Here is a 17,429-nt window from a genome sequence, read left to right as displayed (position 1 = left end):
TTTAGCTTATTTTAGCTTAAAACACTTTTGGTGTTTGGCAAACACCAAAATAATTTTAAAAAGAATATTTTTAATCTAGTTTGACTGACTTTTGAACCAATCCAAATGCCCTCCAAAGGCCGCTTGATAAAACCCACACGATTGAATGTACTTTTTTCCTTGGATGCACAGTAAGAATCCATTGCTATTCCTTTCCTTCTTAGATAAAGGTGCATCCCAAGTTACAACAACAATCTCTATTTTTTTTAATTCTCTTCTCTTCATTATGGTAATGCAATTCAAGAGGTCAGAAATCTATCGATATCATTTCTTGAGCCAGGAAATAGGTCATTGATAAAGCCTTTAAATTATGTGTAATTTACATAAATAGTGTCAAGAGCTAATTATATTATTTATCAACTTTTTTCCAAATTACAAAAATTCCTCAAAATTTATGAATTTCAGACATATCATTATATTTCCGAATACATCAACAAACATCTAAATACATAAAGGAGGATATATTAGAAAGGGGATAAAGATGTTTCAGAGAGGGAATAGGACATCCAAATACATAGGAGAGTGATGTATCCAAGAGGGGGATAGGAGAAGTGATATATCTGATAGGGAATTTTTGAAACTTATTAAAATTGTAGAGAATTTTAGATATTATGATAAAATAATATGTGTATTTAGATATTTTTTCCCTTAAATTATACCCCGAACTCCTAGGACGAAAAACCATCAGCCAGAGATCATCAACTCAATTATTCTCATTTTTCTTTTTGTGGTAGTACAAGTAAATAGGCTTTCAATAGCTTATCCAAGGATCATGCAGAAGCTCAATAATAAAAAGACCAGGAATATTTAAACATTATGAGAATTGTTGAGCAAAATAGTATCATGGGTATTTGACGATGGAAGGAGCCAACTGAAGAAGCCAGCTCCAGTTTCTCCCCTCAATCTCTGGACGGAATATTCAATCAACATATTCCAAAGCTCCCCAACAGTCCACTCCTGTGAAGATATCCATTGAGACACCTACACAAGGTTGTCAACAAAGAAAATTTCACAAAGAAATATATACACACACTCCCAAGTCTTGAAGATGTTTGTGCTTTACACATAAGAATATAGAAGACGGGATAGCTAACAGAACCTAGCACAAAGTTAGTGATGAGATACAGCAAACAAGTCAAGATTTCCTAATTCGCAAATCCACGGATCTATCTTATGCACCAACATAAGGACCAATATGAAAAGGCGGTACCAACATTTCCAGATTTGTTCAGGACAAACCTCAATTACCATTTCTACAATTAGGAAAGGCATACACCAAGGCACCTCACCTTGTATTTGTCTTGTCAATTGATCCATCACCAGGGCAAATAGAAACAGGCTAAGAGTCAATCCCTGGTGCAACCCCATCGTAACAGGAAAGTGCTCCGAGTCCCCTCCTACCGTCCTTACCCTGGTCTTAGCTCCATCATACATGTATTTAATCGCTCTAATGTACGCCACAGGTATACATTTCGCCTCCAAGCATCTCCATAGGACCTCTCTTGGAACTTTGCCATAGGCCTTTTCTAGGTCAATGAATATCATGTGTAAGTCCCTTTTTCGCTCCCTATACTGCTCCACCAATCTCCTTAAAATATGAATGGCTTTTGTAGTCGAGCGCCCCGGCATGAATCCAAACTGGTTCTCTGAAATAGACACACTACTCCTCACCCTCATTTCTATCACCCTTTCCCACACTTTCATAGTGTGACTTAGCAGCTTGATACCTCTATAGTTGGTGCAGCTTTGAATGTCTCTCTTGTTCTTGTACACGGGAATGATTGTACTCCACCTCCATTCTTCCGGCATCTTCGATGTCCTGAAAATGACATTAAATAGCGCAGTCAGCCACTCCAATCCTATCCTACCTGCATTCTTCCAAAATTCCTCAGGGATCTCGTCAGGTCCGGTGGCTTTTCCCCTGCTCATCCTACGAACAGCTCCCTTAACCTCCTCAACCTTTATTCTCCTACAATACCCAAAGTCGCGACGCCTATCCAAGTGCTCCAAGTCTCCCAACACAAAGTCTCTGTCCCCTCCTTCGTTCAAGAGTTCGTGAAAGTATGACTGTCATCTCTGTCTAATGCGGGATTCCTGTACCAGTACTTGACCATCCTCGTCCTTGATGTACTTCACTTGATCCAAGTCGCGTGCCTTCCTCTCTCTTGCCTTGGCAAGCTTAAATAGCTTCTTATCCCCGCCTTTTTCCCCTAGTTCTGCATAAAGGCGTTCAAAGGCTGCCGTTTTAGCCGCCGAAACTGCCATCTTCGCCTCCTTATTCGCCATCTTATACTTTTTCCTGTTCGTTTGCTTCTCTTCATCATCCTTGCTATCTACCAACTTTACATATGCCTGCTTCTTTGCTTCTACCTTTCCCTGGACTTTTCCATTCCACCACCAATCCCCTCAGTGCCCACCATGGCGGCCTCGTGAGACCCCCAGCACCTCTCTAGCTGTTTCCCTAATGCAGCTGGCCGTCCTATCTCAAATATTGCTCACCTCCCCCCTACTATCCCACGCCCCTATAGCCATCAGCTTCTCCCCCATCTCTAGGGAACTAGACGGAGTCAAACGACCCCACCTAATCCTCGGTCGGTCATCCATGACCCTCTTCTTCTTCTTCCTTCTTATCTCCAAGTCCATGACCAATAGTTTATGTTGGGTCGTAAGATTCTCACTTGGTATGACCTTGCAGTCCTTACAGAGGCTTTTATCATCTTTTCTAAGGAGCCAGAAGTCTATTTGCGTCGCCCCCCTCGAGCTACGAAAGGTTACCAAGTGCTCCTCCTTCTTTGGGAAACTCGAGTTGGCCACCCTTAAACCAAAAGATTTTGCGAAATCCAGGAGTGAGGCTCCTCCACTATTCCTGCACCTGAAGCCAAATCCTCCATGCACCTCGTTATAGCCCGTCGAAACAGACCCAATGTGCCCATTGAAATCTCCTCCTATGAATAGCTTCTCAGTAGGTGGTATACTGACCACCACTTCGTCCAAGTCCTCCCAAAAGCGCCTTTTTGTCTCCTCATCCAACCCCACTTGCGGCGCATAGGCACTAATAATGTTCAAGGTGAGTCCTCCAACGACTAACTTAATCGTCATCATCCTATCATTGGTCCTCCTAACCTCTACCACCTGATCTCTAAGCTCGCTATCTACTAAGATCCCTACTCCATTCTTAAACCTCGACTTGCCAGAAAACCAAAGTTTGTACCCATCCACCTCCTTAGCTTTAGGTCCTACTCATTTAGTCTCTTGGACGCAAGCTATATTAATCTTCCTCTTCTTAAGAATCTTAACTAACTCTATGGACTTTCCCGATAAGGTCCCAATATTCCAAGACCCTACTCTCAATCTAGAAGCTCCCTCAGCCCCCTTAGCCCTCCCAACCCTGGCCCTCGATCCCAACCGAGAACATGACCCTAGTCTACCATCGCTCACTAAAGCCAGAAAAGCAGAAATACGCTACTGAAAGGGTACTCTCAGATAAACGGACGATCAATAGTATAGCACAAGTTAGCAATTGTTTAATAACAGTGAGACAGGTACTTAATTTGGCACTGCAATAAATATTTATAGGCTAAAATATCGGAAATGGGCTATTGGAGGTACCAACTACAAGTTAGTAAAACATGTTCACTGTCGAAACACTGTTCACTCCGGAAAAGCACTGTTCACCGCCGGAGCACTGTTCACTCGCCGGAAAACTGGATACAAATATATGGTCAGCCTCGGAATGCAAAGGCGACCACCCTGGGAGAAAAAATGGAGTCGAAAAATGGCCGGAAACTGCCACACGCGCCGGCGCGTGCAGCGCGTAGCGTCGCAGATCTGCGGCTTCTGGCAGCGCGTGACGGCGCGTGGCTGAGCAGATCTCAGAGGAGCTAACTGGGGTTTGCTCGCCTGAGTGTTCCGCACCTCGTGGTGTTGTTGGTTTTGGCAGCAAGCGCAGAAAAATTGAAGAGAGTTTGTAAGCGCGTAAGTAATTCCTATTTTGAATAGGTTTAGGAATTCCTTTTCCTATAGGATTTCGAACTATATTTTGAATAGGTTTCCTTTCAAGCAGAAAACCTTAAAAGAATATCTCATAGTAATTTAGAAGACTAGTACCTGACCCAGAATCTGCAATGCTTCCAAGTCAAACGTATAATACAGGATGAAAGGTCTCAATGCCTGTGAGAAAAGAAAGGAAAGAAAAATTAGGAAAAGTAGTTCTACGGAAAAAATCAGCACTCACGCTCCACATCAATATATTCATTAAAAGCGCTGATGCATGGGATGTAAAGTATTTATATATTACCAGCATCCATTTTATATGACGTGATGGTATGAAGAGTGGAGAAGTGAAGAAAAATAAAAAACTCAGACATCTGATAAAGTCTTGAACATAAAGCATGAGAATTATATCTAAAAGGACATAAGCAAAAGACTGCTCTTTGCCTCATACGAGAGCAAAAATGCCTGTAATAAAATGCTGGAAAAATTTCCAACGAGAGAATAACCTGAGACGCAGCAAGCCATTGAAGCATAGCTTTAACTTGAGGATCCCCACCGAAAGCACCACAACCCCAATTTCCAGTCACAACTCCAATTTCTTGTTGATAGTCTAAATGTGAACAATAGTGTGCCTCATGATTTCTGAGCAACTGGTTAGCCAAAGTTTCCTCAATTGTTTGAGATGATGTTGAAGGATTTTCTTGAGACTATTGGACAGGATTAAAAAATAGCCAAAAAAATAAGTCAAATAAAAAAGGATAAAAAATATTGACATGGATAGTGCAATTGGAAAGATACCGGAAAAAAGGGGACAAAGGGGGAGAAGCAGTGAAGAAAATGAGAAAAGTAGGAGGATCTAAAAATACTAAGAAGGGAGGTACTACCAAATGATAAACTTCAGAATGTCCAAATGATCCATTAACATTGGGATCATGCTGACTTCCCATGTCTTGAAAAAACTTTTGATACTGATGACACTTTAAATGATCCAAAAAACCACAAAGAGCCTTGTTAATTTCCCTAAAACAAGAAATTAAAAGGACCCAGTGTTGTCAAAGGGTGAAAGGGGACGAAAAATGTTCTGACTTTAAGAGTAAAGCACAATTACAGCTTAAGAAAGGCGCAGATGAAAAAAGTACATAAACATATATCATGTAAGAAAATAAATTGCAATTCAGCATGCAAGGAGAGAACAAAATGGCAAGTAGAACTATGACATACCCATATGAAACCCTAAACTCAGTCAAGTCATTCACCAGCAAATGTACTAAATGAATTCCACCCTGCTTAATCTAATTTCTGTATCTAACACTATCCACAAGGTTTTATCAAAATGAAAATTGTGCATTGCTCTCATCCCTCAACACTGTTAAGTATAAATCGCAACAATTTCATGGTTTGATGAAACAATGATCATTTAATCCAAACAAGTATGTTTTGAGCTCACTTTAAATTTGGACCAATCAATTCAGCATAAAGCCTATATGAGCAAACACAAAAGTGTTATTCTATTGAACAATTACTCTTCAAGCATGTTATATTCATTCGAGGACAGCAAAAACTAGCAGAGAAAACAGAAGCTTGAGAATTCTCACTTCAAGAAAAACTTGAAAATTGGTGAATAAAAATTATTCACATTCCAACACAGTGTACAGTGACTATAGCACAGCCTCAGACTACAAATGATGAACAAAAAGTACATTCCTGTTGGATATGTCATCCACTAACATGTAACACAGTAGCTTGGATGCTAATTCATGAGGGACATGTCAGTACAACTATAATAACTACTTTGTCCAACTTTAATTGAGGCTTGGATTGTTGAAGAAATCAAACAGCCAACAAAAAAATCTACAGATGAACTTACCAAACTCTCAATTTTGATACACAATAATCAGGAGAACAATTAAAGCAACAAGTAGACTCCAACTAATTCGAACAACATGTAAATACAAGTATCATGAACCAAAGACAAAGCAGATATGTTTATTTGATTTTATGTTTGTAAGATTTGTAAGACAAATTAGAAATCTTTTGAAGTTGATCAACAGGATTAATCATTTAATTGTACATCCAAATTTCAATCAATTTTTTTTTTGAAGCTGGTAATGTGGCCAAATGTCAATCAAATTGAATATGTAAGTTTGCAATTTTAAACACAGCTAAGGGACGAAGGAAACTATACCAAATACATCATTTCTAAAACTAAAATAGATTAAAAGCAGCTGATACTGGTATGAATCTCGGTGATTTTTTTTTCCATATTCCTACTAAATCATATGACCTAAACTCAAATGGTGTTACAAAATAAAACAGTCCCACTGAAGATATATTGTAGATACTGAAATACTTAGATCCAGGTCATCCACTTCTTGCCTTATTCAGAATCACTCAATCAACATATCTCAAAAGTAAACCATCTCTCCTCTTAGGAACTTCTGGATTAAGCACTATCTGTGCCAATTCTGGTGAATTTCATGGCTAAGGCAAGCCTGACAGGCAAGGATTAACGTAGAAGATAGTTTCGCAGATGATATGGATATGTACTAATCCATTCATTTCTTATCAAAGATGCAGGTGGAATAGAATGTAAACTCCTGATTGACTACATCTAACTGACAGACACTTTATCTCACATCAACTCCGCAACGTCAACTCATAAACTTTTACTTCCTTCTCAGCTTTGATTATGCTAAACCTCACAAATACTTCCTAATGAAAAAGAACCCAATTGGAGCTTAAAGATCAAAGTGCTGACAGGTTGACCGCAAACTGGTTTATGGTCCAATTGAAATTGAGAAAGAATCTTACTCTAAATAAGATTTCTAAAAAGTAATAAACACTCACATACCTTAGGAGGCATTCAACCCGGTACTGCCTTTTTCCAGGGCTGTTTAGTGCATCTATTGCGATTATTCTGCTCTTACGCCTTCCAAGAACATCAATTTCTTTTTTGTCCACGTGGTCACCATTAAAACGGAATGAAGAAGCATATCTACACCATTCAAAAAACATTTAACGTTAGATTAAAAATATTAATAAATTGTGGAATTGCAGTCAAAGGTAAAAAATGTCAACAACACTTTTATGTAAAAGAGGCAATGTCAGCTAAAATTAATTAGCAAGCAACTTTGGTCACAAGTTAAGTTGCTTATGTAATAAGCAACAAATTCTCCATCTAAGCTCACCCGGTGTAATTTGAGAACCTCTCTGTGCCAACAATTTCAATTGCTTCATTGTCGGCCATACAAGGCAAGAAAAGGATGCCAGCAATTAACTCTGGATTGATCATAAAGCGAATCTCTTCCTAAGCAAGGAAATTCAACAAAACATTTTAAGAATTTGCAAATAAATATATGTCTCAAAGAGACGGATAGAGTTTGCATGAACTTACAATGGAAACGAACAACAGAAATGCAAATTAAATCAGCAAATTTGATATATTTAATTAAGAGACCAGTAAATAATATCTTCTTTAAATTAAGAGCCTGTTTGACTGATCATTTTGAAAAGCACTTTTGTCAAAAACAGCTTTTTAGAAAAAAACTTTTCGAGAGAAGTAGTTTGTGTTTGGCCAATTCGTTTCAGAAATTATTTTTTCAGTATTTGATAAGCAGATTGCATTTGGATAATCTTTTCAGAAGTGTTTTCGAGTGTCAAATTACAAAAAGGGACGAGTATCAAGGTGCTACGTTGAGCAGCCTATTAAAACTCCCTACCACAACCGTGTCAACAAGTCATGGGTATGGGTTTGCGATCGATACATGATTTGGTGAACCTACCTTGGGTACTTTGACCACATTCTATGACTGATAAATATAGATTAATTGGGTATTTGGTTTGACTTTATATTTATATATATATATATATATATATATATGCGTTAAGAAGAAAATATTGGTGTTTATGAGGAATGAAGTTTTATTAGGTTTAAATCCAATAACTTTAACTAATCGGAATACATATTATATATGTCGTGATATACATTTATTGGCCGTATCCCAGCACCAGTATCTGCACTCGGATCCATACACCTGAATCCTAGAATTTATGTGAGATACAGGAGAAAAATATTATTGAATTGTGTTACTACCTTATTACACACTACACAGAGACCCAATTTATAGACAATACAATACAATCCTTTACCAAGTAGGACTATTCCTATTCCTATTGTAAGTAGGAATGTACATACCTATTCATATTCTAACACATATAATTATTTGGAGTTCAATATCAATTATTGGTAGGGAAGTCCCCTCCATGATGTATTGATGAAATTAAAAATCTTGTCAAAGAACATAAGGAGGATTAATAGTACAGAAAAGTGGCGCCTTTTGAAGCTACTTTTCAGGAAGTGGAATGCGGATTTTCTCTGCCATCAACAAACAGAAGTTCAGCACTTCCCACGACATTTTTCCAGTCAGTTGGAACCTGGTTGAAGGGGCATATTTTCTGCCTTTGGAGGTTGAGGTTTCAAAAAAGAGTTTGAGTAGGTTCTTTCTGGGGTTTACTCTCCTAGGGAAAATTCCGACAAATCACTTGTGTGGCTTGAGTAGTCACTGACACAATTCTCCTTGATATTAGAGCTATATAAGAAGCATTGAGATTTTTCTCTAATGAATCTTGAGTGTTGTAAATGATTGGTCGCCATGATAATATACGAGTTGATTGTACACTAAAAACTTCTTGTAGAGATCCATGGTGAAACCATCTCTACTTGGAGCTTTGTCATCAATGCAATCTACGATAACACCCTGGGATCTCAGCAATACAATCTATTGTGCCCTCATATGGACTTTGCATGTACTGGTTCTCTTCCTCTGAAATGGTTAGCATATTGTACAAGTCCAAGAAGGTTTTCATGAGCCAAGGCCTTGTATAAGGATTCATAAATTCTCAGAATCCAATTATCCTCCTTCAAAATTTCTCCATTTACATCTTTTGTGAGTGTTTGCCATGTTGTGGAAGAATCTAGTGTATTTTTCCCTGAGCTCTAACCATAAACACCTTGACTTCTATCTCCACAAAATTTTCTCGAATCTTGCAATTCCATGGAAGATTCATCTTTCATCAACATTCTTTCTCCAGGAAATCTAGGGACATTTAGTCACCACAAATTACCTAAGGCTTGGAAGAAAGATCCTTGATTATTGACAACAGAAAAAGGTTTGGGACAACGTGACCCTCTTTCACCTTTCTTATCCACTTTGGTTGTGGAAAGATTGAGTACAATGCTAACTACGACTCTACCCTGTGAATGAAATTCCCGATCTACATGAAGTTGTAGGAACCCTGGCTTGCAATGTTTGCTCTAATCCAGCTAAATATCTTGGTCTTCCTTTGGGTGAAAAAGCAAAAACATCTGCAGTTTGGGATGGCATATCGGAAAGTGTGAAAGAAAGTTGTCTTTGTTGGAAGAGAAAATACATCTCCCTAGGTGGCAAGCTTATGTTGATCAACAGTGTTCTTGACTCTCTACCAGCGTATACCATGTCATTGTTCTCTGTACTAGTTTCAGTACTCAAAAGGTTGGACAAACTTTTTTTCTGGATAAGGTAAATAATTTTACTGATAACTAGTACCAAGAAGGTACATAAAAATTAAAAAAGACCATTACTATTTTAGGGCATCCCATGATTTTGACACATTTCATATTATACAAATTAAAAAAATTCAAATTCATAAATATTCAAATTTTAAACTTTTGATGCTTGCTTCCAACTACTACTTCGAAATTTTCTTCTTCTTCTTCTACTACTACTATATATACACACACACACACACGAAACACTCCCTCCGTCGCAATTGTAATGGTCTCTTACTGGTATGAAGTTTATGAAAGAAAGGAAGACTTTTGAAACCTGTAGCCTAAATAAGTCATAAATATTTGTGTGACTATAAATTTACCTTAATTTGAAAGTCAAATTATTACAAAATATAGAAAGGTGTCCTTCATTCTTTTTGGGACTTACTAGCAAGGAAAATGTGTCACATACATAGGAGTACATATATATGTAAAGCTAACATCTTAAACTACTGCCGAGTCAAATATCATATTATAAAACGGGAAGTAGGGATTAATAGACTAATTGTCAACAAATATATCAAAAAATAAAACTGAAAATATGTTTAGAAATAAAAGAAACCTGTATACAGCCCCTATTGAGAGCACCACCTCCAAGATACTTGTTCGCAAAATCCACTTCAATAGCTTCTCTTGATTGATCTTCAATTAAGCCTGAATTGGAAATCTATAAAGAAGCAAAAAGAAGTCATCCCTTCGCAAACTAACATCTTCTATCACAAAAAAGAGAAAATATAGTTTCATTTATTACCTTAAAAGGGCAAAGAGAAATACTGGATTGGCTCCAGAAATTTTCCTTTGGATAAGGAAAAGAAAATGTACCATGTTCTAGAGCAAGAACTTTTCGCTCAAAGGAGATGTAGCCCGCAGGTATCAATGAGCCAATCCTCTCAAAATAGTGAAGAATACACTTCAGTTTATTTTCAAGTTTCTCGTCATACTGATCATACAGATACCTGAAAGACATGTTTTTTACCAGATGAACTTCCTTTCTGCATTCAGAGAATCTGACACATAAAATGGCATGTTGCAACCATAAAAGAGCATAAGGCAACATCTTCAGTAGATACTATCTATAAATAGCTTCAGAACTGCAAAGCTATACTCTGCTTTTTACCGGTGTGGGTTACTCCTGATTAACCATAGTTAGGATGCTATCCTAGACCCTTTTTTCTTGTGAAATAGCTTGGCAGCCATTCTCTGTCTCAGATTGCTTTGGTCAAACTCCTCACTAAGTGATTGCTATGAGTACAAAATGTCAGTATCTTGTAAAGGTCTCAATTTCAACATGCTTCGTTTGATTACACAATTTTGTTCTCTCAAACATTTAAATGGACACTTTTTAATCAGCAAAAAACAACACTCAGATGTAGAAACATAATATATATTAAATAAAATTCTGAAGTACTGAAAGAAAACGACTCACAAGTGACTTGATTCGTCATTCTCCATAAGATGTTCTGCTTAAGAATTCTACAACTTATTTGAAGACTTCAATTTAATTATCAACTAACGCCACTAATACAGTAAACTGTCTCCTCAGTGTTTAACAAAATGGTTAACCACATTAACCACTTTCAGAATTCAGAAAAGACTGTTTCTTTTAGTGCTCTTGTAACTTCTAATTATCGTGAATCCATTTTTATAAGCTGATAGTACATACTAAGGCATATGCTTTCAGCTTATCAATGCTACATCTGGTGTTAAATGGGGCTTCTGGGAAGTGGAACCCCTATGATATGTCTTGCTTTCTTTCATAGAAGAGTCACGTATACTCTTGGTAATCAGTAAATCTAGAGTCTAGACATATTAAGTAGTGCAGTATTGGTTCTTGAAACTCCACCATTTACTAGAAACAAACAGAAGGAAATCTATGTTTCTATCTCGCAGTTACATTTATGATGTGCAACTTTTGCGCATAAAACACAGAAAAAAAGTGGATGGCTGAAACATGCTGGATGGAACTCAAAAGCACTGCAAAACAACAGTGGTAGGATTGCGAAAGGCCACAGTACTGGTAGAGAAGATCGCATCAGAAAACATGACATTCAACTCTCCCATATTATTTCCAATACAGTCACAACAAACACAAAATACTCATGAACAAACTCTTCTCAAGTTAAAGTTATTGAAATGGAGAAGCTGTTCTTTGAGAAAAGTTCAACAATTATCGCTATATCAGAATCAAGTGAAGTAGGACAAAGTGAGGGGATGTATAGCCTGCAAGTAGGCTCAAGCTAAGTTCCTCGGACTCGGTGCGCGTGTACGGTACGGGTGTGGATCTAGAGGCCGGAACCTCTATGATCTAAATTTTAAGATTTAGGGATATGGATACGGGTGTGGGGATTCAGCTAAAAATAATTCAAATATCTAAAAGTAGAGTTACAAAACCTAAATTATGAGATATTATGTGAAAAAATTGAGGAGAAAATATTGATCAATAGGAGAATACTGGAAGGAGATAAAAGGAAATGGAGTGACAATAGAAATTTATATATACAAGGTATTCTATTTTCTTCAATTTCATCTTTAATTACAGAAATCATTGAATCTGTCCAGAATTTTTCCCTTGAATTTGGTCAAAGTACCCAAAACCGGTTGACTAGATTGGATACGGGATACGGATCGCACACCCACGCCCATGTCATGTTGACATGGTGTGGAACCAAAAGTGAAGAGTCCGAGCAGCTGAGGGCTCTAGTGCTATATATAAATTTGGCTTGTTTTGTAGCTGATTTGAAAGGAGATTATTGGAAATCAAGGATTCAAACATAGAGATTAGTGAAATATGGTTCTGTTTGTGGATCCAGTTATCCAACAGCTGAAAAGAAATAAGATTGTGTTCGAAAACCTTAACACAGAACATAGAACACAATATGAAAGACAGATGAAAGAACCATTCTGAGAGATAAGTACAACAGCTATAAAAAGAAATATACTTTATCATTCTCCAAAAAAAAGCAGATATAAAAAGATAGACAGCCGATAAAACATACGCAAGCAAATGATCAAAGTTGATCATCGAGAGATGTTTGGCACCTCTATCATTGGTAGGGAATAGACAAAAGAAGGAACATGCAAGAAGAGCACCGACTAATTCCTGAAAGAAAAAGATTGACAATCATGATCACTTTACGCTATAAATACTTGCTGCAAAGTTAAGAATCAAATTCCAATTCACACTATAATGCAACTTTATCAAAATTGCAACTCATGTTGACATTTTTTAAATTTCAAAGAGAACTACACCATTCATTCAACCGCATGCCACCATCATCTGCACGTCGGCCTGTGAATTTTGCTAGTAAAAAGCTTAGCATTGTGTTCATTTACAATTCAGTGTTTTCCAGGAGTACTTTTGAGTCATTTTACTCTGGTTTCATGTGAAAATAGAGAACTCTAATTTCTAGACAGTGTTTTAAGGGCGGATATGGGGCATGGGACAAGACATTTTATATAAAACAAGGTGAGGCATAAGTCCAAAGACATGGGCGTACGCCCCATGGATCTTTAAATTTTGTTAATTTATATATTCATTAAAACAAAAGTTGAAAAAATGTAAAAAGCATTAAAATTATAAAATTAAGAAGTCAAATGAAGTGCTGAAAATTTTAACAAAAATTCTAAAAGTTCACAGTCTCAAAAAAAATATTCTAGAAGTTCTAACAAAACCATGATTTATACAAAAGTTTATAAGTTAAAGTACCATGACAAACGAATCAACCACGTCCTAATAATCCAAACATTAAAAGAAAAGAAACACCATCTTAGGAAGAAAATGTTATCTATAACTCCTGATAAGTAAATGAACACAGAAGCCTTTTTCAGTTAATACTATAATTTAAATTTTTTTTCTTAAAGAGATTACTCATGTCATTATTGAACTTTTTGTTTGAGATACAACTAAGTTACAAATAAATTAGAAAATGAAATTTAGTCTTATATCAATTGTGGCAGATGTTCATCCACAAGAGGAAGATCAAGTAGACAAAGCCAGGGAGAATTATAGAAGTCCTACAATGCTGGAACAGGATGAAAATGCAGGAAAAAAGGAGAAGAGATGGAGGATTGTCCCAGCTTGCATTAGGTGGACAATTTGGAAGGAAAGGAATCAAAGATGTTTTGAAGGAAAGCAGAACAACATTCAGAAGATAAAAACAAACTGCCTAAGGCTTTACTATTTTTGGTGTAAGCAAGTAGTGATAGGAGACACTGAAGATATGTTTAATGTTATTGATTGGCTGTAACTAAGAGATCTTAGGAATGATGCAAGTAAAACTTTTTGGAGGGGGACTACACATTGATGTATTATACCTGTGGATATATAGAAGTAAATGCTATCTTTCTCAAAAAAGAATGTCACAATTACATAATACAACTTAGAACTGTGTGCTTTCAACAAGCTGATAAATTAACAAACAATTCATACTATAATTCAATACAAAAATTACATTCGGTGAATGTAAGTATTTGTAAATTTTTACTCCCTGACACTTAACTATTAAATAGCAAGTTCATAATCATGGTACACAAAAAGGGAAATACTATTATAAAATAAAATAGAATATCAAACAAGTTGAAGATTAAACTTGTAGGAAATTGGGTAATGAAGACAAAACAAAAGTTTAAACATGAAGATTCTTCATTCGAAAAGTCCCATCAAACTTCACTTTCACAAATACTAGGTCTACTATTTCTACCTTTTATGTTTTCAACTTCAAGCCTTGGAAACAGCCTCTGGCAGAAATGCAAGGCAAGGCTGCGTACAATAGACCCTTGTGGTCAGGCCCTTCCCCGGACCCCGCGCATAGCGGGAGCTTTAGTGCACCGGGCTGCCCTTTTTTTTTTATGTTCTCAACTTCTGATATGTGATAAATAAAGAGGGCTCTTGAAGAGTCAATGGTTAGTTAATAAAATTTTGAGGATCTACAAGGCAAATTATGATTGCACAACAACTGTGGAGTGAGCCCCATGTGTAGGCGTTGGACGCATCCCAAGCTTATGTACATGCACTTTAGGCATAAGTCTAGTGAGACAAGAGCCCCATATGTTAGACCAGGGCATTTTAGGAGTGCCTCATCCCGGGGCAGTCCCAATTCTGCTTTCTAAAACATTGTTTCAACAGATCCTAATTTGCTTTAAAAGACATTCTTTTTGACATTGGAATGAAATAGGTCATAATAGTTATAGATTGAGGCACAGTTACAATGATTAATTGAGTTCTATTAGAGATCAATACTGTGAATTACCAAATATTCCTAAATGTTAATTAACCTTAGAAAAATAATCACAAAACCTGACTGAGGAAAACAATGCCAGGCTGTTGTGATTCCAATAAGCGAAGACCAGTGTTGACTCCTTTAACAATTCCACCATCAGCTTTCTCATAGTGAGTCTCTAATAAAGAAGGCAACCGCAATAGCAAATCTGCCATTTTCGGCACCACTTCTTCGAACCACTTAATAGCTTCATCCCTAGGAATTAACTGCACCAGCATTTCGAGTATTCAGTTCAAAAAGACCATACAATAAACAAACAGAGAAGATCAAAAGTGAAAGGTTTACATCATCGAATAAGAGGGAAAATCCGTCTGAAGCAGAAGAGGAAATTGAAGAATCAGGTAACGAGAGGGAGTTCCGAATGTCGGAGATTGCGAGGAAGAGGACATGACCGGAGTTAACATTGCTGTAATGAGGGCCTTGAGAGAGGAATTTCAGTGCTTCAACAACTGGCGGTGGCCAGAAAAGGGAAGATGATCGGAGATACAGTGGCAACAAAGGAAGGATTGACGTCAGGTCTTCTCTATTCTTCATTGATGGACCTTACCTTTGTTTCTCAACGCTTCTCTTACATTTATTATTTGTTTTCTGTTGGTTGAATTAAAACTTGAGGGATCAGTTTAATCATTTTCTCGAATCTTAAAAATGACAATCCCTTAAGTTTGAGATGGGGTTCAATGTAGTTCTTTAGTATGGACTAACAGTTTTAATTTTTTAAGTTTATCAAAAGTTCAACATTTTTAACCTTCGTCAAATATTTATAAAACTAATCTATATGTTATATTTGATAGAAGTTATCGAGAAAATGTAATTATAAATATTGAAAAAGTTTTATCATATTCTAAAATATGCAATATAAAAAATCTAAATTATACATTGAAAAAATTATAAAAACAATAGAGAAAATCACAAAAAATTGTACCTATATATGTGACTTTCCGCTAATTTCCTCTTCTTTTTTTTTTTCATAATTACCATCCAATCTAACATATAGAGTTCAGTAAATATTTGATGAAGATTAAAAATATAAAATTTAGGCAACTTAAGGAATCAAAGTTATTACGTCATATTTAAGTAACTATTTTGAACCTACCTTCAAACTCAATGGATCATTTTGTTATTTTCTCAAATTCAAGCACTATATTCTATGTAAACTGCAAAGCCCTTCTCTTCTCATGCCTTTTCCCTTTTAACTTGATATAAAAATTTAGTGTTTTATTTTGTCACATTCCAACTGATGAGGCGGACATTTCTATTGGACATAATAACCTGACACACATATGTATATAGAAAAAGTAATTGAAATATATAGAGTAATTGTGATATATAAAGAGAGTTTGATATATTTAAAGAAACTTTTAATGAGCAGTTTGAAATTGAAATGTTCAAATATGTTGTAAAATCTTATTTAGTACTTCTAGAAAGTGATTTAAATATATAGAGTAATTGTGATATATAAAGAGAGTTTGATATTTTTAAAGAAAATTTTAACGAGCAGTTTGAAATCAGAGTGTGCAAATATGTTGTAAAATTCAACTTAGTATTCCCTCTCTTGTATAGTCATATCACGTTTTAGCCTTTTCATTATTGAAATTAACATATATTCTCCCCTTTTTAATAGATTTAGTAATAAATTTTAGTAATAAGGTTCAAGAACAAGATAAAATTATAATAAGATTTTTAGAAGTAGTAGAGACCACTCTAAATAGGCGGAAAAAGAAACTAGAAAAATTAGAACAAAATTTTGATTTTTTAAAAATCACAAGAACTAGAAATAGATAGAAAACTTCAATATTTAAATATTAAGTTTAATTTAGAAAAAATACCTATAAAAATTGAAATAGAAAAATTAATTAAGACAATAACAAAAAAGCCTAAGGAATTAGAAATCAAAAATATCCAATGTAACAAAAATAACTGGATAGGTAGAAGCGATAACTAGTGATATAAGTGAATTAAAAAAGAATAATTCAATAGTTAGAAGAAATTTCTCTTTCATGAACGAAGAAGATCACTTAATATATAAAAAGGCAATAAATTTCACAACCAAGTTACAGACAGAACCAATAGGCTTTTCAAATTAACAATCAACAAGTATTTCAGACAAAATTATAGTGAAACAAAATAACGTCATAATAGCCTTACTATCAGAATTGAATACAAATATAGAAAAACTAGTTAAAGAGAAGGGAACTGAAAAGACAATATCTAAAAATACTGAAATAGACAAATTAATTACTCAATTAAAAAGAGCTGAAATAACTCCGCAAAAAAAAAAACCAAAGGTAACTAAAAGACAATAAAAATGGACTATCTTTCAAGTAGCTCAAGAAGAATCATAGAAGAAGAAAGACCAAGAGTAAGTTTTTCGAATAATAGAATAGGAAATAACTTTATATCTAGAATATTATCAAAAAAAATTCAAACAACGAACAAGAACAAGAATTAAATCAAATAATAGATGTAGACAAGGATTTACAAATTTTCCAACATAATCAGTTTAAATTATTAGATCCTAATAGATTATATAA

General features: G+C 35.7%; 1 protein-coding gene across 1 annotated transcript; it reads right to left on the bottom strand.

Moving 5' to 3' along the window:
• Window positions 1–734: 734 nt before the first annotated feature.
• Window positions 735–15,552, bottom strand: LOC129870605 (poly(ADP-ribose) glycohydrolase 1-like). The gene is made up of 11 exons (XM_055945424.1): window positions 15,184–15,552; window positions 14,916–15,104; window positions 12,616–12,719; window positions 10,371–10,575; window positions 10,182–10,286; window positions 7,221–7,339; window positions 6,884–7,027; window positions 4,917–5,052; window positions 4,539–4,739; window positions 4,147–4,209; window positions 735–1,020 (listed from the first exon to the last, which is right to left on the bottom strand). Exons 1-11 carry the CDS (start codon window positions 15,430–15,432, stop codon window positions 847–849), a joined length of 1,689 nt encoding a protein of 562 aa, XP_055801399.1. The 5' UTR covers window positions 15,433–15,552; the 3' UTR covers window positions 735–846.
• Between the last annotated feature and the right edge of the window lie 1,877 nt (window positions 15,553–17,429).

The sequence above is a fragment of the Solanum dulcamara genome, chromosome 10, assembly GCF_947179165.1.
Source record: "Solanum dulcamara chromosome 10, daSolDulc1.2, whole genome shotgun sequence".
Lineage (NCBI taxonomy): Eukaryota > Viridiplantae > Streptophyta > Magnoliopsida > Solanales > Solanaceae > Solanum > Solanum dulcamara.
Note: the sequence above shows the minus strand (reverse complement) of the source record. Positions and strands in the feature narration are given on the sequence as shown.